The 26,682-nt window shown below is 38.0% G+C and overlaps 2 protein-coding genes and 1 long non-coding RNA gene across 3 annotated transcripts; all 3 read right to left on the minus strand.

Annotated features, from left to right (window-relative positions):
- Positions 1-2,957: 2,957 nt before the first annotated feature.
- On the minus strand, positions 2,958-3,516 carry LOC138892921 (uncharacterized). The gene is made up of 2 exons (XM_070176677.1): positions 3,140-3,516; positions 2,958-3,051 (listed from the first exon to the last, which is right to left on the minus strand). The coding sequence occupies exons 1-2, from the start codon at positions 3,514-3,516 to the stop codon at positions 2,958-2,960; spliced, it is 471 nt and encodes a 156-aa protein (XP_070032778.1).
- Positions 3,517-4,163: 647 nt separating this feature from the next.
- LOC138892922 (uncharacterized) lies at positions 4,164-22,123 on the minus strand. The gene is made up of 3 exons (XM_070176678.1): positions 21,697-22,123; positions 5,242-5,543; positions 4,164-4,913 (listed from the first exon to the last, which is right to left on the minus strand). Exons 1-3 carry the CDS (start codon positions 22,121-22,123, stop codon positions 4,164-4,166), a joined length of 1,479 nt encoding a protein of 492 aa, XP_070032779.1.
- Positions 22,124-23,972: 1,849 nt separating this feature from the next.
- Positions 23,973-26,407, minus strand: LOC138891821 (uncharacterized). The gene is made up of 2 exons (XR_011408154.1): positions 25,354-26,407; positions 23,973-24,337 (listed from the first exon to the last, which is right to left on the minus strand). It is a non-coding gene; the product is annotated as an uncharacterized lncRNA (long non-coding RNA).
- Between the last annotated feature and the right edge of the window lie 275 nt (positions 26,408-26,682).

The raw sequence follows: 26,682 nt of genomic DNA on the forward strand, positions 1-26,682 counted from the left end.
TTTTGATTTATTAAAAGGCAAGATTCTTTCGTGGGTCAATATGCCTGGTAATTAGATAATAATAATGTACATTGGCAAAGTAACAGTTAGTTGATGGAATTCATGTCTCAGTTTAGAGATTGATGATACGTCTTTATGAAAGCTTATAAGTTTTCATGTGTAAACCCGGCTGATGGATTTTGTATCCGACACATGAAATAAGTTAAGCGAAAGTCTAAAGGAAATAATCAATAAATTAAATTATCAATAATTTAATTTAATTGATTAGTATCTGAATCTTAACATGGGGAGTTAAATAAGATTTAATGGATAAATTTCGAAATTGAATAAGGAGTGCAATTACGAATTTTAGTGGAATAATTCGTAATTATTTATGGTGGATATTAATTTGAAAAATTAGAAATTAATTCCATAATTGAAAGCCTTGTTAATTAAATTTTGTGGTCCCTGTTGTGCCTAAATAATATGAAATAAAGGAATCCTTTTTCTGGTGGAAAAGAAAACCCAACAGGTTTTGAAAAAGGGTTTTAACCCTTAAAACTTGTGCTATAAATACATAAGGTTTTTCACCTAGAAGAGCAGAACAAGGTGGCCGAAATTTTCAGCCTTTTTCCTAGAAAATTTCGCCCACACGAAATTACTATTTCTGGCTATTATTTGGGTAACACATTAGAAGACCGTGGAACGTTCGCAAATCTTTATCATGCTGATGATGGAGAATTCATTGAGTTGCTGTGGAATTTGAGGCTCACGTGATAAAGGAGCTTTGTTCACGCTTCAAGAGGTAACCCGTGAAATCCCGTTTATGCTAGTGGTCTAGATTACATGTGATTTTGATACTGGGATTGCTTCCGCTGCTTATTATTATCCTTCACGAATATCGACTTGCCTAATCATAATAAGCTGAAGAAAGTTTGTGTGATACAATGTAATTACGGATTGAAGAAGTTGCAAAGGGTAAAAATTATTGTAAAAATAATATTCTGCCTAGAAAATAATATCTACGGTAAATAACAATAATGCAAGAGAATAACAATGACACCAAATTTTTTAACATGGTAAAATGCAATATCCGAGCGGAGCAATATAATATCACTATAATATTACAACTTGGTAGTGTCAATAGATTACTTCAACTTCGGAAGAAATAACATTCTTTATTTTAAATACCTTACTACGATAGTACTCCCGCTCTCTATTTATCTCACAGACTACAATCTGTGGATTACTCTCTCTACGCTCTATTGTGCTCTCTCTTATTTTGGTGTGTTCAAATGAGAAGCTGAAGGTTGCTATTTATAGGAACTTCTGCCGCAAACCAAACCAATCACAATGGTTGGTTTTTCCCACTAGCGGATTTCAACTTGCAAATCTACAAATCAAAACCAAATCAGCAACCAAAAATATATGCGCCTACCATGCCTTTCATTTAGCCAATGACATTTTTTCATTCTTTATTATTTTTCTTTTTATTTATGATTGGGTTCCACAAATCTTTACTTTACTTTTAATTTTTCTTCTTCATTCCAAGTCTTTATTTCAATCTCTGAAAATCTTCAAACTTGAAAGGCTTTGTAAAAATATCTGCAACTTGATCATGAGACTTCACATATTTGAGTTCTAATTCCTTCTTAGCAATGCATTCTATGATGAAATGATACCTTGTATTTATATGCTTGCTTCAATCATGATTCAATGGATTGTTTGCAAGTGCATGTGCGGATTTGTTGTCGATACAAATCTTCGTAGCTTCAATTTGTAAAATATTTCTTATTAAGCTCATTTAACAATCTTCCCAACCAAATAGCATGACAGGATGTTGCTGCTACATATTCGGCTTCACAAGTCGAGAGAGTAATAATGGTCTGTTTCTTTAAACTCCAAGAAATAATAGAATCACCCAAGAAAAATACAAAGCCAGTTGTGCTTTTTCTATCATCAATATCTCTCGCATAATCAATATCACAAAATTTCACAAGGCTGAAATCACTAGAAAAAGAATAAAATAGCCCAAAATCAATCGTACCTTTTAGGTAACGAAGAATTCTTCTAGTGACTTTCAAGTGAGTGGAGTTAGGAGTTTCCATGAAACGACTTACTACTCCAAATGTAAAGAGTATATCTGGCCTGGTACAAGTCAAGTACCTCAAACTTTCCACAAGACTTTTGAAAAATGTAGGATTTATTTTTTCTCCTTCATCAAACTTGGAAATTTTTGTCTCACTCTCCATCGGTGTGTTTACGGGGTTGTAATCGAGCATGCTGAACTTCATCAATATCTCTATTGTATATCTTTCTTTAGAGATAAAAATTTCATCCCCTATCTGCTTCACTTCTAGGCCCAAGTAGTATGACATGAGCCCTACGTCCATCATCTCGAACTCACGGGACATATCTTTCTCAAAAGTTTCAAACAAACTCGGGTTATTATCCGTAAAAATAAAATTATCAACATAAAAACAAACAACCAAGATATCTCAATTAGTATGAACTTTAAGGTAAAAAGCATATTCATAGAGACAACGAGTAAACCCATTGTCTTGAAAATACTTGTCGATGCAACTATTCCATGCCCGTGGGGCTTGCTTCAACCCATATAATGCTTTGTTCAGCTTTAACACTTTATCTTCATAATTTTTGACCACGAAGCCCAATGGTTGTTCAACATAGACTTCTTTTTCAGGATAGCCATGATAGCCATTCAAGAAGGCTGACTTGACGTCTAGTTGATGGATCTTCCACTTTATTTGCTTCGCCAAAAAGATCAGCAAGCGAATTTTCTCCATGCTGGAAACAGATGCATAGACTTCTTCATAGTCAATGCCTTACCTTTGCTTATAGCCTTTAGCCACAAGTCGTGCCTTCTATCTTTCCATATCTCCATAAGCATTCTTCTTTGTCTTGTATACCCATTTCATTCCAATTGTTTGATGACCCTTTGAAAGAGTTGTGAACTCTCAAGTGTTGTTCTTCTCTATTGACTTGATCTCCTCCTCCATGGCTTGTCTCCATCTTTTGTCTGTAACAACTTCATCAAAGTTCATTAGTTCACTATCAACAAAGAGACAATACAAAAAAATCAAAATTAGTAAATTCTTTTGTGTCATCATAGAACTCTTGAATACTCCTCGTCCTTTACAGTTGTTCATTTGAAATTTGTTGAGAAGAAAGAGATGCAACATTAGTTGGTGAATGAGGTGAAGTTGCAGTTTGCACATTTTCCATGGTCTCTGGTTCTTCTTCATCACTAAAGTACGAAAGAAAAACATCTGGAATTTCTTCCTGAGCTTTCCAATTCCATGCTAATTCTTCATCAAATTCAACATCACGACTCACCACCACCTTGTCGCTTCTTGGGTTGTATAACTTGTAGATTTTTGAACTCGTATCATAGACAACAAATAAATGCTTGACACTTCGATTGTCAAGTTTCGCTCTCTTTGCTGTGGCACATGAGCATAGGCTATGCTCCCAAATATTCTCAAGTGCTTGACACTTGGCTTTCTTCCACTCCATACTCTTGAGAGGTTTTATTTTGAACATTTCTTGTTGGAGATCTGTTGTTCAAATAAACTATACAAGAAACAGCTTCGGCCCAAAATTCCTTGGGTATACTTTTAGCTTTCAACATACATCTAGCCATATTAAGAATCGTTCGATTCTTTCTTTCTGCAACTCTAATTTGTTGGGGTGAATAAGGTACCGTTAGAGGGCGACGAATTCAATAAGACTGACAAAAGTCATTAATTCTTTTGAAGTGAATTCACCTTCTCTATCGGACCTTAAAGCTTTTATTTCATAGCCACTTTCTTTTTTCACAAATACTTTGAAAATTTTAAAGGCAGCAAAAGCTTCAGATTTTTGGTTCAAGAAATAAACCCAAGTCTTTCTACGAAAGTCATCATGAAGAGCAGAAAGTATTTACTTTTACCAAAGGAAGGTGAATTGTTTGGCGCACATACATAAGTGTGAACAAGTTGGAGTGGTTTGGTTTCTCTTGACATGAACTCCTTTGGAAAACATCTCCTTGCATGTTTTCCAAGAATACAAGCTTCACAAAATTGATTGGGATGGTTGATTGATGGTATGCCATGCACCATGTTCTTTTGTCCCATTGATTTGAGTGCTTCAAAATTTATGTGCCCAAATCGCATGTGCCAACATCATGATTCATCTTGCACATTAGTTTTCAAACACTTTGCATCAATTGTATTAAGATTCATATAAAATAATCTATTCTTTGTCATATGAACTTTAACAATTAGAATTCCACTTGAATCTCTAATCCAAAGATGCATATTTTTCATGTGGATCTCATATTCCTTTTCAAGAAGTTGGCCCAAACTCAAAATATTACTTTTTAATTTTGGTACATAATAAACATCTTGAATTAACTTGCGGTCATCATTTTTATAGGATATCAGAATCGTACTTATCCCTTCGATTTGAATCTTTGAGGTATCTCCAAAAGACACATTACCTCTCACCATCTTATTGATCTCCACGAACTTCTCTTTGCATCCACACATAGGATTTCTTGCTCCATTGTCCAAATACCACGAGCTGCAATCATCCATGTCTTCTTCTTTGAGTGCCAATAATACTGTTGACTCATCATCTTCTTTCTTATCATTAACAAGGTTAGCTTTCTCTTCAACACCGCTACGACATTCCCAAGAGTTATGGCCAAATTTATAACAATTATAACACTCAATTTTTGATTTGTCATACTTTGATCTATTATTTTCTTGATAGTAGCCGCGGTCTCTTCTTCCTCTTTGTCCACAACCACGACATCTGAATGTTTGGTGGATTTTAACTTCATTGTTGAAATTGTTACCATTACTTATTCCTCTTCCATGACCGCCACAATCTCGTCTGTTCCCTCGATAGCTTTTTTCACCTCCATAATCCTTAAAGGATGCTTGAGTTTTAAGAAGTTGCTCCTATGGCACTTCTTGTCTTATCTTGATCTTTTCTTCATGAGCCTGTAAAGAACCCTCAAATTGCTCAACCATCATAGAGTCTAGATCTTTAGAATCCTCAAGCACACACCACAAAATCAAATTTAGGTGTTAAAGTGCGAATGATCTTTTTTACCACACGGATATCTTCTATGTCCTCCCCGTATCCTCTTAATTGATTCACAACAACCTTCACTTTTGAACAATAATCCGAAATGCATTCAGATTCTTTTATTTTTAAAACATAAAAATCAGCCCTTAGAGATTGAAGATTTACCTTCCTCACCTTATCAACTACTTGGAAAGAATTTTGTAAAATCTCCCAAGCTTCGTTTGAGGTGGTAGCATCTGCCACCTTCTCAAATATGACATCATCCAAACATTGGTGGATGAGTGTGAGAGCTTGTTGATCCTTCTTTCTTGACTTTGCCAAGACATCTTTTTTATTTTGAGGCAGAGCTTCCTCGTTATCGGGTTTTGTATACCCTCTGTCAACAATTTTCCACACATCTTGGGAGCCAAGAATGGCTTTCATGCGTAGACACCATTTCTCATAATTATCTTTTGTGAGAGGGGGTACTGAAAAGACAACAAACCATTATTTCAGAGATTAATCTCAATGATCTGGGACTCATGCGAATATTTCAAAGTGTCACGACCCAAAATGCAACTAGCCGTGATGGCACCTAACTCAACCCGTTAGGTAAGCCAATTATCAACTATCCAATTAAAATGTAATTTAAAAAGACAATTAAGCAAAAGAAAACATCTAAGTTTTTACATTCCCAAGGACTGGTAGTACAAATCATGAGCTTCTAAGATTAGAATTTACAAAGCTGGTATGAAATAAATACATCATCTGTTCGAAATGTACATAAATAGATTTTTATAAAACTAAGGCTACCATGAACAAGAGGCAACTACAACCGGAACGCAGGTACATCTTCAATTCCAGCTCCCGTCTAGCACATCAACATCAGCAGCCAACATCTGCACGCAAGGTGCAAAAGTATAGTATGAGTACAACCGACCCCATGTATTAAATAAGTAACAAACCTAACCTTAGGTTGAAAGTAGTGACAAGCTTGTACCAAGATCAGAGTTCAACTCCCATAACCAACAATAGTTCATAACAACATAAAGCAAGTAATACAAGAAATAACTCAGAGATAAAATGCTCAGCTTAAATCATGATTTCTGAAAATAGTTCTGCTTTTCAAGTATATCAGTAAACCCCCCAAATCATTTACCAAAGTTACAATAAATATGAGTAAGTTTGAAAATCGTAATTTTCCCAAAACTTCTTTCCACAATAAATAAGATGTTTCATTTTCTTTCCAGATATCCAGTGAAAAATGCATCACTATGCCCATATACCAATATGTGTGAGAAGTCATGAATGACGTGAGACTGTACAACATGAGGAAAATACATCTCTATGCATGTATGTCATGTGTGCATGTTAATACAATGTATCTCAGAGATGAACTCATATACTTACACTCTCAGAGTACTCAATCTCAGTGTCTCACACATTCCACTTATCATGCTTAATCACTTGGTAATGTATATGGTCAATCCGGCCCAGGGAAGATCCATCCCGGAATATACATATCGACTGATCATCAGTTACTCAGTACCGAGTAGGGCCAATCCAGCCCGTGGGGAAGATCCATCCCCAGGTATAAATGCTTCGGACAAGATCCATGTCTAGGGAAGATCTATCCCACAATATAAATCAACCACACTCACTCTTTGGGGGGTGCAGGCTCTGGAGGGGCTCCTTCAGCCCAAGCGCTATAAACCGCACAGACAACTCACGTGCCATAGTATCAATATTTTAAAATCAGGCCCACGGCCTCACTCAGTCATCAACCTCTCCAGTCTCTCGAGATCACAATGACATGAACTAGCCCAAAAACGATGATATGATGTATTAATAAATAACAATAAAGACTGAGATATGATATGCAATGAAAAGAATATGACTGAGTATGACATTGCAATGTAAACAAATTACTCAATAGTAGTAATGACCTCAATAGGTCCCAACAGAATAAACATGTAGCCTAGACATGGCCTCTAACATGAATCACACCTCAATAACTCTAGTACGTAGAGATTTCATGATTACATATAAGTTCAGGTAACTACATAGTACCACAACAATAACGGAGTTACCGTTCATAAGGTGCATACCCACACGCCCGTCACCTAGCATGTGCGTCACCTCAACACCAAACACATAACACTTATAGTCAGGGTTCATACCCTCAGCTCCAAGATTAGAAGAGTTACTTACCTCGAACAAGACGAATCCAATGTCGAGCAAGCTCAACAATGCTCAAGAAATTTCATTCTGTGCGTATCAACTTCTGAACAACTCGAATCTAGTCATAATTAATTTGATTCAGTCCACACAAATCATAGGAATTAATCCCATATCAAAATACTAATTTTCCCACAAAATCCAAAATTACACTAAAAAATCGCCTGTGGGCCCCATGTCTAGCAATCCGACGAAACCCACAAAATCCGATAACCCATCCAATTACAAGTTCAACCATACTAATTTCAGTCAAATCCGACTCCGAATAGATGTTCAAATCTTGGAAATTTATTTTATGAAATTATAGAAAATTCCTCCGATTTCTCTTGAAAAATCAATAATCTAACACCGAAAACGAATATTAATTCATAGAATATAATCACAAGGGAGTTAAGAACACTTACCCCAAGTTGTGTGGAAACATTCCTCTCCAAAATCGCCCAAACCGAGCTCCAAAATCCAGAAAATGAAGAAAGAGAACAAAACCCACGATTTAAAGCTTCTGCCCAGCGTCTTCGCATCTGCGGACAAGAGGTCCCATCTGCGACCCTCACTTCTGCGGACAAACCTCTCATCTGCGAGTGTGGGTGCTTCTGCGGAGCGCAAACCGCATTTGCGTTCGCGCTTTTGCGCGCATTGGGCTTCTTCTGCGCACTTCGCTCCTGCGACTTCTCGGTCACTTCTGCGACCATCGCACCTGCGCAAACCAGCCGTATGTGCGGTCACACCAGAACCAACAGCAACTAGCAATAACAATATGAAGAAAAATGATCCGAAATCAATCTGAAACACGCCCGAGCCCCCCGGGACCCCATCCTAATATACCAACAAGTCTCATAACATAATACGAACCTACTCGAGGCCTCAAATCACACCTAACAACATCAAACGACGAATCACACCTCAAATCAAAATCTATGAACTTTGAACTTTCAAATTCTATATCTTGTGCCGAAATACATCAAATTAATTTGTAATGACTTCAAATTTTGTACACAAGTCATAAATGGCATAACGAAGCTATTCCGATTTCTAGAATCGGATTTTGACTCCGATATCAAAAAGTCAACCCCCGGTCAAACTTCCCAAAAATTTAACTTTCGCCATTTCAAGCCATATTCCACTACGGACCTCCAAATTATTTTCCAGACACGCTTCTAAGTCCAAAATCACCATACGGAGCTACTGGAAACATCAAAATTCAAATCCCATGTCGTTTACACATAAATTAAAATCTAGTCGACTTTTCGAACTTAAGCTTTTCATTGTGAGACTAAGTGTCTCAATTCATTCCGAAATCTCTCCGGACCCGAACTAACTAATTTGATAGGTCATAATACAACTATAAAGAATAGATAGAGTAGTAAATGGGAAAACATGTCTGTAATACTCAAAATGACCGGCCAGGTCGTTACATTCTCCCCCACTTAAGCATACGTTCGTCTTCGAACATGCCAAGAGTTATTTCCAAGCCATCAAATCACTATTCCATCTTACCACGCACGTACCCGGGGGGTGATCCCACCTCACCCTATTCTATGTAGGCCTGACAACACAACATAACTGAAAATCATTAATTCAACCTTAGCCCATAACCTTGGAATTCAATTTCCAACATTTAGAATTTCTCTTTCAAGACCCGAATCTCACATCTACACACTATATAAGTCTGAACAAACTGTATCAAGCCATAACCATAACTCCATGTAATCACATAACATATTACACAACTCTCATACTTGAAGCACCATTCCTGATCACAGTAACTACTCAAAACCAACCTAGTACTAGTATTAAGCCCCATACCCACAAAACCTCATTCCAAAACCTTTGTACACTGCTGATAATGAAAGAAACACGCAGAAATCTCATGACCCCTCATCAGATCAATAAGTCATGGAGCTCTCTTACCCCAACCAGAACCATAATCACTTTCTACACAGAATTTCAATATTATCCTCTCTAATATACCGTAATCGAACCTGATAGTACCCATTCTAGGTTCAATGACCTTATATTATTAAACATAACTATCCCACAGACATGCCACACCAATATAACTCAGATCCACAAGCCGTGCCATCTGTGTGCCAATACGCAACAATTCAAATGTACTCAGTCATGAAAAAATAAATGACTCAAATGAGAGAACTACTCACAAGATTAACAAGTACCGCCACAAAGAAATGCTAAAAATCCATCACACACCGTAGAACCATCACACGATTCTACCACAAGGTTCATACCTTAACATAACTCTGCTGCAATGCGTGACCCCATCTAAACGCTGGTCCATATTAAATACCTTGAGCCACCCTGCTCAAAATCAATAACCACAAAGGGGTAAATGACACAATGCCACACAAAACCTGAAAGAACCTAGCCAATACGTAATCAATCATGCAATACCCAAATACTCACCTCGCTCAAATTCCGCTATAAGGCCCCCAATAGAACCACACCATGTGTGCATATAACCAACAAATCACAACTCCTCATAGCATAAAAGAGTAACTCACAGATCATTTCAGAACACAAATAAGCTCAACATCAATCGAATGGCACATCCCTCAACAATAGTAGTATGGAGCCAACCAATCCGACTCGGTGTAGAATACACATCCTAATTGGGCATACCAATGGACCCCCAAATCAACAAATAGATAAATAACCCTTCAAAAATCCACAATGACGGAATCATAATATATACTATCATCTGGCTAGCTCGGCCACGACTTCATAGTCCCCAACCATGAAACAATCTCATCCTAAAAACTCCCAGTCTCCAAATCCATAGAACATACGAATCACCATTTATGATCCCATTTCCACCGCCTGAATGTCTAACCCATCTCTCATACACGATCATCCCACGAGGAATACTTCTCCCATTCTTTCGTACCACATAACAACATCTTAAATCAACAGTCGATCAACTAGGAGAGTGCCGCATTACATATAAAATATCTGTAATTCAAAACATAGTGTGCCTTCTGAAATGTACACTCTACTCACGCAATACCGAATAGTTATAACATTCATCTAAACATCGAAAACCGTCCATGCCATCTAAGAATTTATGACCTCCCCTTCAAAACTAAACCGTATACTTGAACCTGCAAATCTCAGTCTCACTCCACGCGCCGCCTCTATTAGGCCATTACATGAAAACACAAGAACCTCATTAACACTTTGAGTCGCCAGTAAATTACATACTCGATCAGTTAAAATCCTTCCTCTTGCTTCTTTTCAGGAGAAAATCATAATACATAACACGTTCCCCACACCGGTATAAAATATCCGGTTCAAACCATGGTAGAAACCATCAAGAATACTTTGGAATCCATTTGCACATAATCAAGCCATCAGAACTGAATCTCTCTAACTCAACCAAGCCGCGTAGGTTGCCAAACCCAAGAGTATTGCCACAAAGCACCTATAGAACCCCCCACATCATAAGCACCCCAAGAACCGATCATATCCATTACCATACTGATCCAACCTACTACCAAGCTGTCCTATTTCTCCGAGCCCTTTTCGAATTTGTCTTCAAATTGATAATTCTCCTTGCTAAAACACCACGATGTTTAACCACAACCCTAGCATAGAACCACAACGCCCTAAGGCCCATAAGCCGCTGAATTCTCTCTTAAGTACCCCAAAAGCACCACAACCAAGACACTCACTCTGAAAGACCTTATGTGAATTTAAAATTATTCCTTTTCCCTTTTCTTATACTGAAATATAGAATCCATAATCATACAGAATTACCGCAAGCCCCGACACCATCCAATGTAAATAACTGATTCTAGCGATATATGAATCCAAAAAATTTTCAATTGCCACCTATACATTTTTGAATCCATTAGTACCTTCTCGAGAGTCACCCACTTTGCTCAAATCTAAATTGCACCGCCCAAATGGACAGAAAGATACATGCCCTATTAGCACAACAACAGCCAAAGAAGTAACCCTGCCTTAACACCACCAATCAAATTCATACTTCATGCGCACTACATCCTTCAAAATAACAACTTAATCATTCCATTACTTTCATATACTCATAAAGCGTAATATAACCAGTATTTAGGAATTTCAGTACTCGAGTCATCCTTGATCTCAACCTCTACAAGTCATAATTAATCCACAAGTATGCCTCAGACCAAAACTAAAATTTAACATATAACCATGAATTGAATTGTCAATAGCAGGATTCCCCACTTGGCCCAAAGCCATAGATTAAAACACACAATAACTCACAATACCCATACTTTATTACTACTATAATACTGTAGTCAGTTCAACGAAAATTCTTCTCAAGCTCATACAACGCCAACCATAAAAATACCTCAATCGTCCGCTAAGCGCATTCATTCTCTTAACACTCAAGTCAACTTTCTCAACCAGATTCAAATTCAAATATCAACACATACGCCCCGCTGGCAGGAAAGAAACTCTCCACTCACGTTGTAAGGAACACACCTACGTAGATTACCCCACAGAAGATAACCCACCTGTTTAGCCTAAAATTGGTATTTTGTTATACCCTTTCGAGTCACAATTACTATGCAATCACTTAGTCTATCTGAGTCCAAACTCATTAACCAAACATGAGAATTTAATTTATCCCAAAATTTAACGTGAAAGATCCTTCAAAACATTCATACTCGAGACTGTACGTCACATCAAAACTAAAATCAAGCAACCAATGGCCTTTCCTTTACATTTCAAGGAAAAACTTCTCGTCACATTCAAATCGTCTTAACACACCCCGCAGTTACATCATACTCATCATAAAACCATTCCACCGCTAATCGAGCCATAAATTTCACTCGTAAGGATATTACCGGGCATATGAGTCCGAATGTACAAGTTACAACTGAAGCTACCGAGTCTAAGCTGCGGTATAAACATGGCCTCAAGTCCTCCAGACTGGCCTATCACCAAAACACAGAATACACATCTTGAACCTCGTTCATAGAATCACAAGCCGGCGATGCACAACTGAAATCGAGCGCTCACATGCGCACATGAATGCGTGAAAGGAATTCAAAAAGTTATGTTTTAAGATGAATCAACTTCGCACACTAAGGAAAGAAAGATGGGGAATTATCCTAAATTCTCTGTATCCTCTCGAAGATAAGTATGGACGTCATCATACCGATATGCAAGACTCTACTAGACACTTGCTCATGACTTGTAGAACCTATGAACCTAGAGCTCTGATACCACCTCGTCATGACCCAAATTCCAACTAGCTGTGATGGCACCTAACTCAACCCGTTAGGTAAGCCAATTATCAACTATCCAATTCCAATGTAATTTAACAAGACAGTTAAGCAAAAGAAAATATCTAAGTCTTTACATTTCCCAAGGACTGGTAGTACAAATCATGAGCTTCTAAGATTAGAATTTACAAAGCTGGTATGAAATAAATACATCATCTATTCGAAATGTACATAAACAGATTTTTATAAAACTAAGGCTACCATGAACAAGAGGCAACTACAACCGGAACGCAGGTACGTCTTCAATTCCAGCTCCCGTCGAGCACATCAACATCAACAGCCAACATCTGCACGCAAGGTGTAGAAGTATAGTATGAGTACAAGTGACCCCATGATCTAAATAAGTAACAAACCTAACCTTAGGTTGAAAGTAGTGACGATCTTGTACCAAGATCAGAGTTCAACTCCCATAACCAACAACAGTTCATAACAACATAAAGCAAGTAATATAAGAAATAACTCAGACATAAAATGCTCAGCTTAAATCATGATTCTAAAAATAGTTCTGCCTTTCAAGTATATCAGTGAAAACCCCAAATCATTTACCAATGTTGCAATAAATATGAGTAAGTTTGAAAACCATAATTTTCCCAAAAATCCTTTCCACAATAAATAAGATGTTTTATTTTCTTGCCAGATTTCCAATGAAAAATGCATCACTATGCCCATATACTAATATGTGTGAGAAGTCATGAATGTCGTGATACTGTACAACATGAGGAAAATACATCTCTATGCATGTATGTCATATATGCATGTTAATGCAATGTATCTCAGAGATGAACTCATGTACTCACACTCTCAGAGTACTCAATCTCAGTGTCTCACACATTCCACTTATCATGCTCAATCACTCAGTACTGTATATGGCCAATCAGGCCCAGGGAAGATCCATCCCGGAATATACACATCGACTGATCATCAGTCACTCAGTACCGAGTAAGGCCAATCCAACCCGTGGGGAAGATCATTCAAAAGATATAAATGCTTCGGACAAGATCCATGTCCAGGGAAGATCCATCCCTCAATATAAATCAACCGCACTCACTGAGGGGAGGGGGTGTGTGCAGACTCTGGAGGGGCTCCTTCAGACCAAGCACTATAAACCGCACGGACAACTCACGTGCCATAGTATCAATATTTCAAAATCAGGCCCATGACCTTACTCAGTCATCAACCTCTCTAGTCTCTCGGGCTCACAATGATATGAAGTAGCCCAAAAATGATGATATGATGTATCAATAAATAACAACAGAGACTGAGATATGATATGCAATGAAAGGAATATGACTGAGTATGACATTGCAATGTAAACAAATTACTCAACAATAGTAATGACCTTAATGGGTCCCAACAGAATAAACATGTAGACTAGACATGGCCTATAACATGAATCACAGCTCGATAACTCTAGTACGTAGAGATTTCATGATTACATATAAGTTCAGGTAACTACACAGTACCACAGAAATAACTGAGTTACAGTTCACACGGTGCACACCCATACGCCCGTCACCTAGCATGTGTGTTACCTCAACACCAAGCACATAACACTTATAGTCAGGGTTCATACCCTCAGCTCCAAGATCAGAAGAGTTACTTACCTCGAACAAGACGAATCCAATGTCGAGCAAGCTCAACAATGCTCAAGAAATTTCATTCTGTGCGTATCAACATCTAAACAACTCGAATCTAGTCACAATTAATTTGATTCAGTCCACACAAATCATAGAAATTAATCCCATATCAAAATACTAATTTTTCCACAAAATCCAAAATTGCACTCAAAAATCGCCTGTGGGGCCCATGTCTCGAAATCCGACGAAACTCATAAATTCTGACAACCCATCCAATTACAAGTTCAACCATACTAATTTCACTCAAATCCGACTCCGAATCGATGTTCAAATCTTGGAAATTCATTTTATGAAATTATAGAAAATTCTTCCAATTTCTCTTGAAAAATCAATAATCTAAAACCGAAAATGAATATTAATTCATGAATATAATCACAAGGGAGTTAAGAATACTTACCCCAAGTTATGTGGAGACGTTCCTCTCCAAAATTGCCCAAACCGAGCTCCAAAATCCGAAAAATGAAGAAAGAGACCAAAACCCACGATTTAAAGCTTCTGCCCAGCGTCTTTGCATATGCGGACAAGAGGTCGCATCTGCGACCCTCGCTTCTGAGGACGGACCTCGCATCTGTGAGTGTGGGCGCTTCTGCGGAATGCAAACCGCATTTGCGGTCGTGCTTCTGCGCGCGTTGGGTCATTTCTGCGCACTTCGCTCCTGCGCCTTCTCTGTCACTTCTGCGACCATCACACCTGCGCAAACCAGCCGCAGGTGCGGTCACACCAGAACCAGCAGCAACCAACAATAACAATATGAAGAAAAATTATCCGAAATCAATCTGAAATACGCCCGAGCCCCTCGGGACCCCGTCCGAACATATCAACAAGTCCCGTAATATAATACGGACCTACTCGAGGCCTCAAATCACACCTAACAATATCAAAACGACAAATCATACCTCAAATCAAAATCTTTGAACTTTGAACTTTCAAATTCTATATCTTGTGCCGAAACTCATCAAATTATTTCGTAATGACTTCAAATTTTGTACACAAGACATAAATGTCATATCGAAGCTATTCCAATTTCTAGAATTGGATTTCGACTCCGATATTAAAAAGTCAACCCCCCTGTCAAACTTCTCAAAAATTTAACTTTCGTCATTTCAAGCCAAATTCCACTACGAACCTCCAAATAATTTTTCGGACATGTTCCTAAGTCCAAAATTACCATACGGAGCTACTGAAAATATTAGAATTTAAATCCGAGGTCGTTTACACATAAATCAATATCCGATCAATTTTTCCAACTTAACCTTTTCATTGTGAGACTAAGTGTCTCAATTCATTCCGAAATATCTCTGGATCCAAACTAACTAATCCGATAGGTCATAGTACAGCTATAAAGCACAAATAGAGCAGGAAATGGTCGTTACACAGAGTTTAGCAAACGACCAGTCGGGTCGTTACATAGAGTTTAGCAAACGAAGTGCCGAAAGCAAATGCAAAAGTCTAACCTACTTGGGCTTCAAATGTCATGTAAATATGGTGCATGATATGCAAGAAATAAGACCATAATGTATGAACTAGATTAGGTTGCATTTGACTAAAAGGTAGAGTTGTACTCTGACAAAGCGGAGATTAATTGCATAAATAAGAGAAGTATCCTATCTTTTGAAATAAAATATTATGCCAATTTGGAAAGAGTCAGAAGAACCAAAGTTAATAGGGTTTTATATGGCTCGAGTATTTCATAAGTTGGGATGTGAAACGAATATCAAGAAATGATATTAATCAAATGATAGCCCTAAGCATGATCTGGACTGAGATGAAACATCGTTTGCAAAGAAACAATGTTATTAACTATGACTGATGATAATGATAGATCAGTTATGCAATCAATGGACAAAATTATGCCTGTGGGATAGCAAAATAGCTTGTTCAGGCTCAAGATTTTGCGTAGTTTTAGCCTAGGAATAGAAGTCTAAGAAATATTCTAGAATTGTCGTGTTAAGCATGGAGTGATTTTGAGAGGATAGGTCCTGAGTACTTTGAAATAAATAGCAAGCGAATAAATATAAACATGTAACAAAGAAAACAAATACACATATAAATATACAAATAAGTAGTTATGGGGATGGCACGAGAGACAGATGCTTTGAATGAGTTAGTCTTACCCCTCCTAAATATGATTAATCGAGAGACAATAGTCGGTATATTGGCACGTCCATTCCTCAAAAAATATAAATAAATTATGATGACATCCTTCTAGGGTCGTAGACCCCTTTGGACTCGGGCATAGTCATACTATCAGACTTAATATACCAAGGATATTAAGTCTACCTAGATTTATAGAAAATATGATTTCTCTAAAAAAAAATCATATCAGGTTGGGCTCTATGGAACAAGAGTAGGTTGTCTAGACTAAAGGTTCTCCCAAGTGGACAACTTGGGAGTGGAAAGTCTGTGACTATTGGCGCACCGCTGACCGATGTACCCACAAAACTTTCACTTAAAAGAGAATTTTAAGAGTGCACGGCCGTGAAAACATGCAACCACTATAAGTGTGCCAGTGTAAAAATTTTCAAGTGGATGAAATATGAATGGGATGACAGTTATCAAAACGGTAACATATAACAAATATAGTTGATAGCACTAGACATGGAGTCAATTTGAAAGAAAGTGATAAAATAATGTTTAAATTAAAGAAAGCGATAAAGGTAAAGTAAATGTGATCAATAAAATTTAAACAAAATAAACAAGATAGAATACATGGTTAAAAGATGTTAACTAATAAAATTAAGAAAACAAGTAGATACACAATCTATCAAATAAAGGAAAAGGGGTAGGATATGCATGGAAGGCAAAACAAATATTTTTTTTATTTAAAAAATAAACAAATAAGGGAAGGAGGGAGAGGATGTACATGAAAAACAAAGCATGCTTCAAAGAAAACAAATAATGGAAGGAGGAAGGGGATATTCATAAAAATTAATGTAAAATATAGACAACTAAGAAAAAGAGGATGTGCAAGAAAGGCAAAATGAATAGTAATTGAAATATAACCAATTAAGGGAAAGAGGAAGAGGATGTACATAAAGAGTAAATTAAAATATAATCATCAAGCAAACAAAGATATATACGAAAGTAAGTAGAAATAAAAATATTATATGAATTAAACAAATAATGAAAAAAAATAACTAAATTTACTTAAAGATATTTATGGAAAATAAACAACCAAGGGAATGAAGAGGGGGTATTCAAAGATAGTCACAAACAAAACAGTAAAATTATGAGACACATATAAAGGTAAACAAATAAAATAAGAAAGTAAATCAAATAAAAGGAGATAAATATTTGATCTAAAAAGAAATGAAACCACACGAAAATCCCACATAGAAATAAAATACGTTATAGTAAGAACCTAAATATCCCCAGCAGAATCGTTGTAACGGTCCCAGATTCCCTCCGCAGGATGTCGTGATGACACCTAGTCTCTAAAACTAGATAAGCCTATCAATTATACAGAATAACGGAATCTAAAACTGAAACTCAAATCTTAACATATGAAATAAATAAAAACTGCAATTCAAAATAGTTACAACTCCCAAAACCCGGTAGAAATAAGTCACAAGCTTCTAAGAGAAATACTAAGTATCTTTATGTATCAGAGTCTAAAGAGAATAAGGAGAACGACATAATAAGGATAGAGGGAGACTCCGAGGTCTGCGGACGCTGGCAGATATACCTTGAAATCTCCGCGTACGGCTAGCTCAATGATATCTGGTTTGATAGGAAGTACCTTGATCTGTACAAAAAGATGTGCAAAGGCGTAGTATGAGTACACCGCAGCGGTACCCAATAAGTGCCAGGCCTAACCTCCGTAGAGTAGCGACGAGGTCAGGTCAGGCCATACTGGAAATAATAAAAGACATGGTGAAAAATTTAACAATATAATAATAATAATAATAATAATAATAATAATAAAAATGAGAATAAATTAAGTAAGGAGTATGCCACAATTTAACTACACAAAATAAGGGCAAATAATACCTCACGGAAGGAAAACAAGAATTTTCATATTTAAGAAAAATACAAAATAACCAAAAGCAAGTGCAGCCATAGAGAAATATCAACAAGGGCATTCCCGAGGTACCGCCTCGTAGTCCCAAATCATAAATAAATTCACAATAATTCTTTTCCTTATATCACCAAGGGAGTCTTCACATTTAAATTTAAAGAAAATATTTTTTCCGAAATAGCATCCCGCATTTTAGCCACCCTTATCACACCGCATGACTTCTAGTTCCCCTACTAGCCATGCGTATCAAGCCTCCCTTATCTCGCCGCATGCGTTTCAACACCCAGACCTTATACCACCACATGCGTATCAATATCACAATATATCACAATTTACACTTCAAGTGCCTAAATATTTCAACTTGCCAAAATAAATCAAGAACAATAATATTTTCCACAATAAGGAGCTCATGTCTCAATCACAATGAGTAAAAAAATCTCACAAAATATTCGGGAATTAATAACTCAGCAAAAATAATATTTCACAATTTTTAGCACGTTGCCTCAATACCAAATTTAAAAATGTTAAATACTTCATATTAATAATAATTAAATCAAGAAATTTAACTTTCAAATATTGAGCACAAAATAAAAGAAACACAGTTTTAATTAAACAGGTAAAGCAATTAGCAAGAAAAATGACAGACAAATTTAAAATATAAAAATAGATCAATGATGATGAATATAACCGAATAAAATAATTTAATTAATATGCAACAATACTCTACACAATTTAAAGATATAATCTTCCACTTTTAGCACGTGTACACACTTGTCACTTCCAGTACACGACTTTCAATACATTAACATTTTCATATCAATACCAATCCTAAGGGGAATTCCCCCACACAAGGTTAGACAAGTCATTTATCTCGAATCGGGTAATACTTTACTCCGCTATGCGTTTTCCTCGTGAATTGACCTCCGAAAGCCTCGTATCTTAAGGATCCGAGATTTTTATTTATTTAAAGGAAAAAAACTACAGCCACATATAGCTACGATGAATTGGCAGCTAAACTCAACAAACGACTATGACCACGCCGGAGAAGCTCGACCAGAACCTTTCGGAGTTGCAAACGGACAGCTCGTTGGCTTGACTAGACCCTGTGGTGGCGTTTTGGGGGAGGGCTATTTCGGAACTATTTTTCAGCTGTTTCGCAATTGATTTTAGGACTGCTGTAAGGACTATTTTCATCGGAGTCTTGAGGTCGTTTTTCAGAACTGGTTTTCGCCGTTTTCTGTAGCGTTTTTGCTGCTGGAAATTGGTGGTTTGGGTGATGTTTTGCTGAGTTTTTCGGCTACATTTTGGTGGTGTTTTGGGTGACGTTTTACTGAGGTTTTCGGCTGCGTTTTGGTAGTGTTAACTGGTGGTTAACGAAGGTTCATGGCTGCATTTTCAGCCAGATTTTCAGCTCGTTCTTTGAGCCTTTTGAGGTCGTTTTTGAGCACCTTTTCTATGGCTTTTTATTGGGGTTTCAAGGAGAGTTTTACATGGTTTTCATGGAGGATGGTGGATGGTAGTTGGTGAGTTATGGCTGGGATTTCATTAGTATTTTAATGGAAGTTAGCAGGTATTTGTTTTTGTTATTGTTTTTATGGCTGAAGAAGATGGGTTTATGGTGGTGGATTGAAAAAAGAAGAAACGGACGAGCTGAAAAGGAAGAATTCCTTGAAATCTAATCCTCACGTTGCTCACACCTTGTTCTCTCTCTATTCTTTTCCATCTGTTTTCTTCTTTGTTTCTTTTGTTTCTTTCGAGATCTATATCCTCCCCTCAGATCTGTTTTCCCCCTCTCTGCTCTCTATTCTTTATCTATGTGCCTCTCTAAAATGGATAAATTCTTGGGCAAAAGAAATGAGTGTTGTCCCCCACTAATAAAAAATGACGTGTGTTTGTGCTCTTGTCAATTGTTTTGAGCATGTACTACAAAAATGGACAAAAATTTAAATGGGAGAATGGGGTGATCACGTGAATACATGAAATAAAAAAGGGTGAAACAACTACGTTAACTTTTATTTTGTGATTTTTAATTTTATCCAAAGTAAGACAAACTAAAAATTGCTAGACTAAATATTAATTAGCTAAAATAAAAGAAAATATTCATATAATTTTTATTTTAAAGATAAAATAAAGTAAAAAGTTAAAAAGAGTCAAAAATAACTATTATATGTAAAACCAATCTTGGCACAGTGTTGATGCAAGACGGTAGGGTGATTGCCTATGCATCCAGACAGTTAAAGGTACATGAGAAGAATTATTCGGTCCATGACCTTGAGTTAGCAGTTGTTGTTCATGCCTTGAAGATTTGGCGGCATTTTTTGTACGATGTCCATTGTGAGGTTTATACCGATCACCGGAGTCTACAACATCTGTTTAAACAAAAGGATCTTAATTTGCGACAGCGGAGGTGGTTGGAGTTGCTTAAGGATTATGATATCACCATTCTTTATCATACTGGAAAGGCCAATGTGGTGGCCGATACCTTGAGTCGTAAGGCGGAGAGTTTGAGCATCCTAGCATAATTACCTGTAGCAGAGATTCATTTAGCCTTGGATGTTCAGGCCTTGGCCAACGAGTGTGTTAGATTGGATGGTTCCGAGCCAAGCCGAATTTTTTCTTGTGTGGTTTCTCAATCTTCTCTGTATGATCGTATCAGAGAGCGTCAGTATGATGACCCCCATCTACTTGTCCTTAAGGACACAGTTCAGCACGGTGATGCCAAAGAAGTCACTATTGGAGATGACATTGTATTACGGATGCAGGGCAGGCTATGTGTGCCTACTGTGTAGTGTGTGCGACGCATCACACTACACAGTATAAGACCCTGAACCTGCGGGTAATACCAATATCGGGGCTGTAATCAAAGCTGTCTTGAGAATTTGAAAACTTTTCTCACATTCCTCGGTCCACCTGAATGGAGCACCCTTCTGGGTCAATTTGGTCATAGGTGCAGCAATAGAAGGGAAACCCTCTACAAAACGGCGATAATACCTATGCAAACCAAGGAAACTCCGGATCTCCATAGCTGCGGACGGTCTGGCCCAACTCTGCACTGATTTAATTTTCTTCGGATGTACCTGGATTCCCTTGTTTGTTACCACATGACCCAAAAATCCTACTGAATCAAGCTAGAATTCACACTTTAAAAATTTTACATACAACTTCTTTTCTCTCAAAGTCTGAAGCACAGTCCTCGGGTGATGTTCATGATCCTCCCGGCTCCGGGAGTACACCAGGATGTAGTCAATAACCAAAATGATGAAAGAGTCAAGATAGGGCTGAAATACACTGTTCATCACGTGCATAAATATTGCTGGGGCATTGGTCAGCCCAAATGACATTACAAGGAACTCATAATGACCATACCGAGTCCTGAAGACAGTCTTCGGGATATCTGGCTCCCGAGTCATCAACTGATGATAGCCTGAACGTAAGTCTATCTTAGAGAACACTCTGGCACCTTGAAGCTGATCAAATAAGTCAGCAATACATGGCAAAGGATACATGTCCTTCACTGTAACCTTGTTCAAATGGCGGTAATCAATATACATCCGTATTGAACCATACTTCTCCTTCACAAATAAGACAGCATAACCCCAAGGCGATACACTGGGCTGAATGAAGCCTTTATCAAGCGGCTCTTGTAACTGCTCTTTTAATTCATTCAATTCTGCGGGGGCCATACGGTATGTTGGAATAGAAATGGGCTGAGTGCCCGGTAACAAATCAATGTCAAAGTCAATATCCCTGTCGGGTGGCATACCCGGAAGATCTGCTGGAAATACATCCGAAAAATCCCTTACTATAGAAACTGACTCCACGATAGGAATATCAACATCAACATCTCTCACATAGACCAGATACGCATCACACCCCTTCTCAACCATTGGTTGAGCTTTAAGAAATGAAACAACCCTGCTAAGAACATGATCCAAGGTACCTCTCCACTATAGTCGTGGTAGACCTGGCATAGCCAACGTCATCGTCTTGGCGTAACAATCAAGGATAATGTGATAGTGCGACAATCAGTCCATGCCCAAAATAATATCGAAATCCACCATACTGAGCAATAATAAATCAGCTCTAGTCTCAAAACCACTAATAACAATCAAACACGACAGATACACGCGGTCAACAATAATAGAATTACCCACAGGTGTAGATACATAAACAGAAGAACTCAAAGAATCATGGGATACGCCCAGATATGGGGTAAAATAAGATGACACATAAGAATAAGTGGATCCTGGATCAAATAAGACTGATACATCTCTATGATAGACTGGATTAATACGTGTGATAACAGAATTCGATGCAACTGCCTCTGTCCTAGCAGGAAGGGCATAATATCTAGCCTGCCCTCTCCTTTAGGGCGACCTCTACCTATACGACCTCCACCTCTAGCTGGCTGTGCAGGTGAAGTAGCAATTGGTGTAGTAATCTTGTCCTGAGAAGCCTGTGGGCCCTGTGGAATTTGTGGGGCCTAAGAAATCTGTGGAGGTGCACCCCTCCTAAATCTAGGGCAATCCCTCATTATACGACGAGTGTCACCACACTCAAAACAAGCCCTCGGAGGACGTGGCTGCTGAAACTGGCTCGGGCATGATCGGGTGGATAGACCACTGAAAGCGCCCCGTGCAGGAGGTACAATAGACACCACCTCTCTTCTCTCTTCCCGATCTGCATACCCTTCAATATCCTAGCAATTGACACCACATGTTGGTATGCGATGTCCATCTCCAATTCTCGGGCCATACTAAATCTGATATAAGGGCAGAGCCCCTCAATCAATCGACAAACCCGCTCTCGAACAGTAGCTGCCTCAGCCGGACTATCCAACTCATATGCCCGCCACCACTGGTAGGCCGCTTCTCTAAGCTGGAATGCCGTGAAAGAAACCCCACTAGAATCCACAATACCCATTGTACGGAGGATACAATGACATTCCTCAAGAAAACCCTGAGCATCCTTTGAAGCCAAACCGCTGAAAGTGGGAGCCTGAGCTGCTCCCCCTCTGAAACTGCTACCCTAACCTCGGGCTGAACTGGGATAACTGGCTGCACTGGTATAACCTCTGGAGCATGGTCAACCTAGGCCTGTGGCTCTAGGGTACGGGCAGTGGGAGTTTGTACTCCTTCCCCGGCCTGAGATATGGGTGGAGAAAGTGGAATCAACCCTGTCTAAGCTAGAGTGCCAATCATGGTCAAAACCTAGGCAAGAGTATCCTGAAGTGCAGGAGTAGTAACATGCGTTTCAGGTGCTTGCTCTTCTACTGGAGCTACTAGTGGTTCCTCTGCAGCATCTCGTACAGGTGCTCTGGCTGTACCACGTGGTCTTCCTCGGCCCCTGGCTCTGCCCGGCCTTCGGCCTCTTGCGGCTCCAACAGGGGGCGTGGGTGTCTGATCATCAGATCCAGTGGTGCATGTTCTCACCATCTGTGAGAGAATAGAAATACAAAAGTTTGGAATTCCAAAGTCAACAAATGCACACGATAAGGAATCAAAGAAGTGAATATTTTCCTAACAGTTCCATAGCATCCCGAAGATAAGTACAGACGTTTCCGTACCGATCCGTGAGACTCTACTAAACCTGCTTGTGACTCATAACACCTATGAACCAAGAGCTCTGATACCAACTTGTCATGACCCAAAATTCTCTCCGTAGGATGTCGTGGTGGCACCTAGTCTCTAAGACAAGGTAAGCCTATCAATTGTGCGGAATAACAGAATCTAAAACTGAAACTCAAATCTCAACATATGAAATAAATAAAAACTATAATTCAAAATAGTTACAACTCCCAAAACCCAGTAAAAATAAGGCACAAGCTTCTAAGAGAAATACTAAGTGTCTTTATGCATCAGAGTCTAAAGAGAATAAGGAGAACAACATAAAAAGGATAGAGGGGGACTCCGAGGTCTGCAGATGCTGGCAGATATACCTTGAAGTCTCCGCGTACGGCTAGCTCAATGATATCTGGTTTGATATGAAGTACCTGGATCTGTACAAAAAGATGTGCAGGGGCGTAGTATGAGTACACCACAGCGGTACCTAGTAAGTGCCAAGCCTAGCCTCCGTAGAGTAGTGACGAGGTCAGGTTAGGCCTAATGGAAATAATAAAGACATGGTGAAAAGTTTAACTATATAATAATAATAGTGCCAATGAGAATAAATTAAGTAAGGAGTATGCCACAATTTAACTATACAAAATAAGGGTAAATAATACCTCACAGAAGGAAAACAAGAATTTTCATATTTAAGGAAAACACAAAATAACCAAAAGCAAATGAAGCCATAGAGAAATATCAAAAAGGCACTCCCGAGGTACTGCCTCATAGTCCCAAATCATAAATAAATTCACAATAATTCTTTTTCTTATATCACCGCAGGAGTCTTCACATTTAATTTTAAAGAAAATATTTTTTTCGAAATAGCATCCCGTGTTTTAGCCACCCTTATCATACTGCATGACTTCTAGTTCCCTTACTAACCATGCGTATCAAGCCGCCCATATCTCGCCGCATGCGTTTCAACACCGAGACCTTATACCACCACATGCGTATCAATATCACAATATATCACAATTTGCACCTCAAGTGCCCAAATATTTCGACTTGCCAAAATAAATCAATAACAACAACATTTTCCACAATAAGGAGCTCATGGCTCAATCACAATGAGTACAAAAATCCCACAAAATATTTGGGAATGAATAACTCAGCAAAAATAATATTTCACAATTTTTAGCACGTTGCCTCAATACCAAATTTAAAAATGTCAAATACTTCATATTAATAATAATTAAATTAAGAAATTCAACTTTCAAATATTGAGCACAAAATAAAAGAAACATAGTTTCAATTAAACAGGTAAAGCAATTAGCAGGAAAAATGACAGGCAAATTTAAAATATAAAAATAGATCAATGATGATGAAAATAATCGAATAAAATAATTTAATTAATATGCAACAGTGTTCTATATAATTTAAAGACATAATCTTCCACTTCTAGCTCGTGTACACACTCGTCACCTCGTGTACATGACTTTCAACATATCAACATTTTCATATCAATACTAATCCTAAGGAGAATTTTCACATAAGCTAGACAAGTCAGTTACCTCAAAGCGGTTAATTCTTTACTCCGCTATGCCTTTGCCTCGTGAATTGGCCTCCGAAAGCCTCGTATCTTAAGGATCCAAGAGTTTATTTATTTGAAGGTAAAAAAACTCCATCCGCGTACACGTTAGCTACGATGAATTGGCAGCTAAACGCAATCAACGACTATGACCAAGCCGGAGAAACTCAACCAGAACCTCTCGGAGTTGCAAACGAATTGCTCGTCGGCACGACTAGAACCTGTGGTGGCATTTTGGGGGAGGGCTATTTCGGAACTATTTTTCAGCTGTTTTGCAATTGATTTTAGGACTGCTTTAAGGACTGTTTTCATCGGTGTCTTGAGGTCGTTTTTCAGAACTGGTTTTCGCCGTTTTCTGTAGCGTTTTTGCTGCTGGAAATTGGTGGTTTGGGTGATGTTTTGCTGAGTTTTTCGACTACGTTTTGGTGGTGTTTTGGGTGACGTTTTACTGAGGTTTTCGGCTGCATTTTGGTGGTGTTAACTGGTGGTTAATGAAGGTTCATGGCTGTATTTTCAGCCAGATTTTCAGCTCGTTCTTTGAGCTTTTTGAGGTCGTTTTTGAGCAGCTTTTCTATGGCTTTTTATTGGGGTTTCAAGGAGAGTTTTACATGATTTTCATGGAGGATGGCGGATGGTAGTTGGTGAGTTATGGCTGGGATTTCATTGGTGTTTTAATGGAAGTTAGCAGGTGTTTGTTTTTGTTATTGTTTTTATGGCTGAAGAAGATGGGTTTATGGTGGTGGATTGAAAAAAGAAGAAACGGACGAGCTGAAAAGGAAGAATTCCTTGAAATCTAATCCTCACGTTGCTCACACCTTGTTCTCTCTCTATTCTTTTCCATCTGTTTTCTTCTTTGTTTCTTTTGTTTCTTTCGAGATCTATATCCTCCCCTCAGATCTGTTTTCCCTCTCTCTGCTCTCTATTCTTTATCTATGTGCCTCTCTAAAATGGATAAATTCTTGGGCAAAAGAAATGAGTGGTGGCCCCCACTAATAAAAAATGACGTGTGTTTGTGCTCTTGTCAATTATTTTGAGCATGTACTACAAAAATGGACAAAAATTTAAATGGGAGAATGGGGTGATCACATGAATACATGAAATAAAAAAGGGTGAAACAACTACGTTAACTTTTATTTTGTAATTTTTAATTTTATCCAAAGTAAGATAAACTAAAAATTACTAGACTAAATATTTATTAGCTAAAATAAAAGAAAATATTCATGTAATTTTTATTTTAAAGATAAAATAAAGTAAAAAGTTAAAAATAGTCAAAAATAACTATTATATATAAAACCAACATCTAAGCACTAAA

The sequence above is a fragment of the Nicotiana tomentosiformis genome, chromosome 5 (genome assembly GCF_000390325.3).
Source record: "Nicotiana tomentosiformis chromosome 5, ASM39032v3, whole genome shotgun sequence".
NCBI lineage: Eukaryota > Viridiplantae > Streptophyta > Magnoliopsida > Solanales > Solanaceae > Nicotiana > Nicotiana tomentosiformis.

Bases quoted from the DNA above. Each gene is read 5' to 3' on its own strand.
- LOC138892921 (XM_070176677.1), bottom strand. From the start codon at position 3,516: ATGGAGTGGAAGAAAGCCAAGTGTCAAGCACTTGAGAATATTTGGGAG. The intron at 3,052-3,139 runs GTAAAGGACGAG...CTTTGTTGATAG, and splicing joins CAAATTTCAAATGAACAACT to TGAACTAATGAACTTTGATG.
- LOC138892922 (XM_070176678.1), bottom strand. From the start codon at position 22,123: ATGGTTGAGAAGGGGTGTGATGCGTATCTGGTCTATGTGAGAGATGTT. The intron at 5,544-21,696 runs GTGCCAGAGTGT...TTGTCTTTTCAG, and splicing joins CTTATTTGATCAGCTTCAAG to TACCCCCTCTCACAAAAGAT. The intron at 4,914-5,241 runs GTAAATCTTCAA...GCATCCTTTAAG, and splicing joins TAGTTGATAAGGTGAGGAAG to GATTATGGAGGTGAAAAAAG.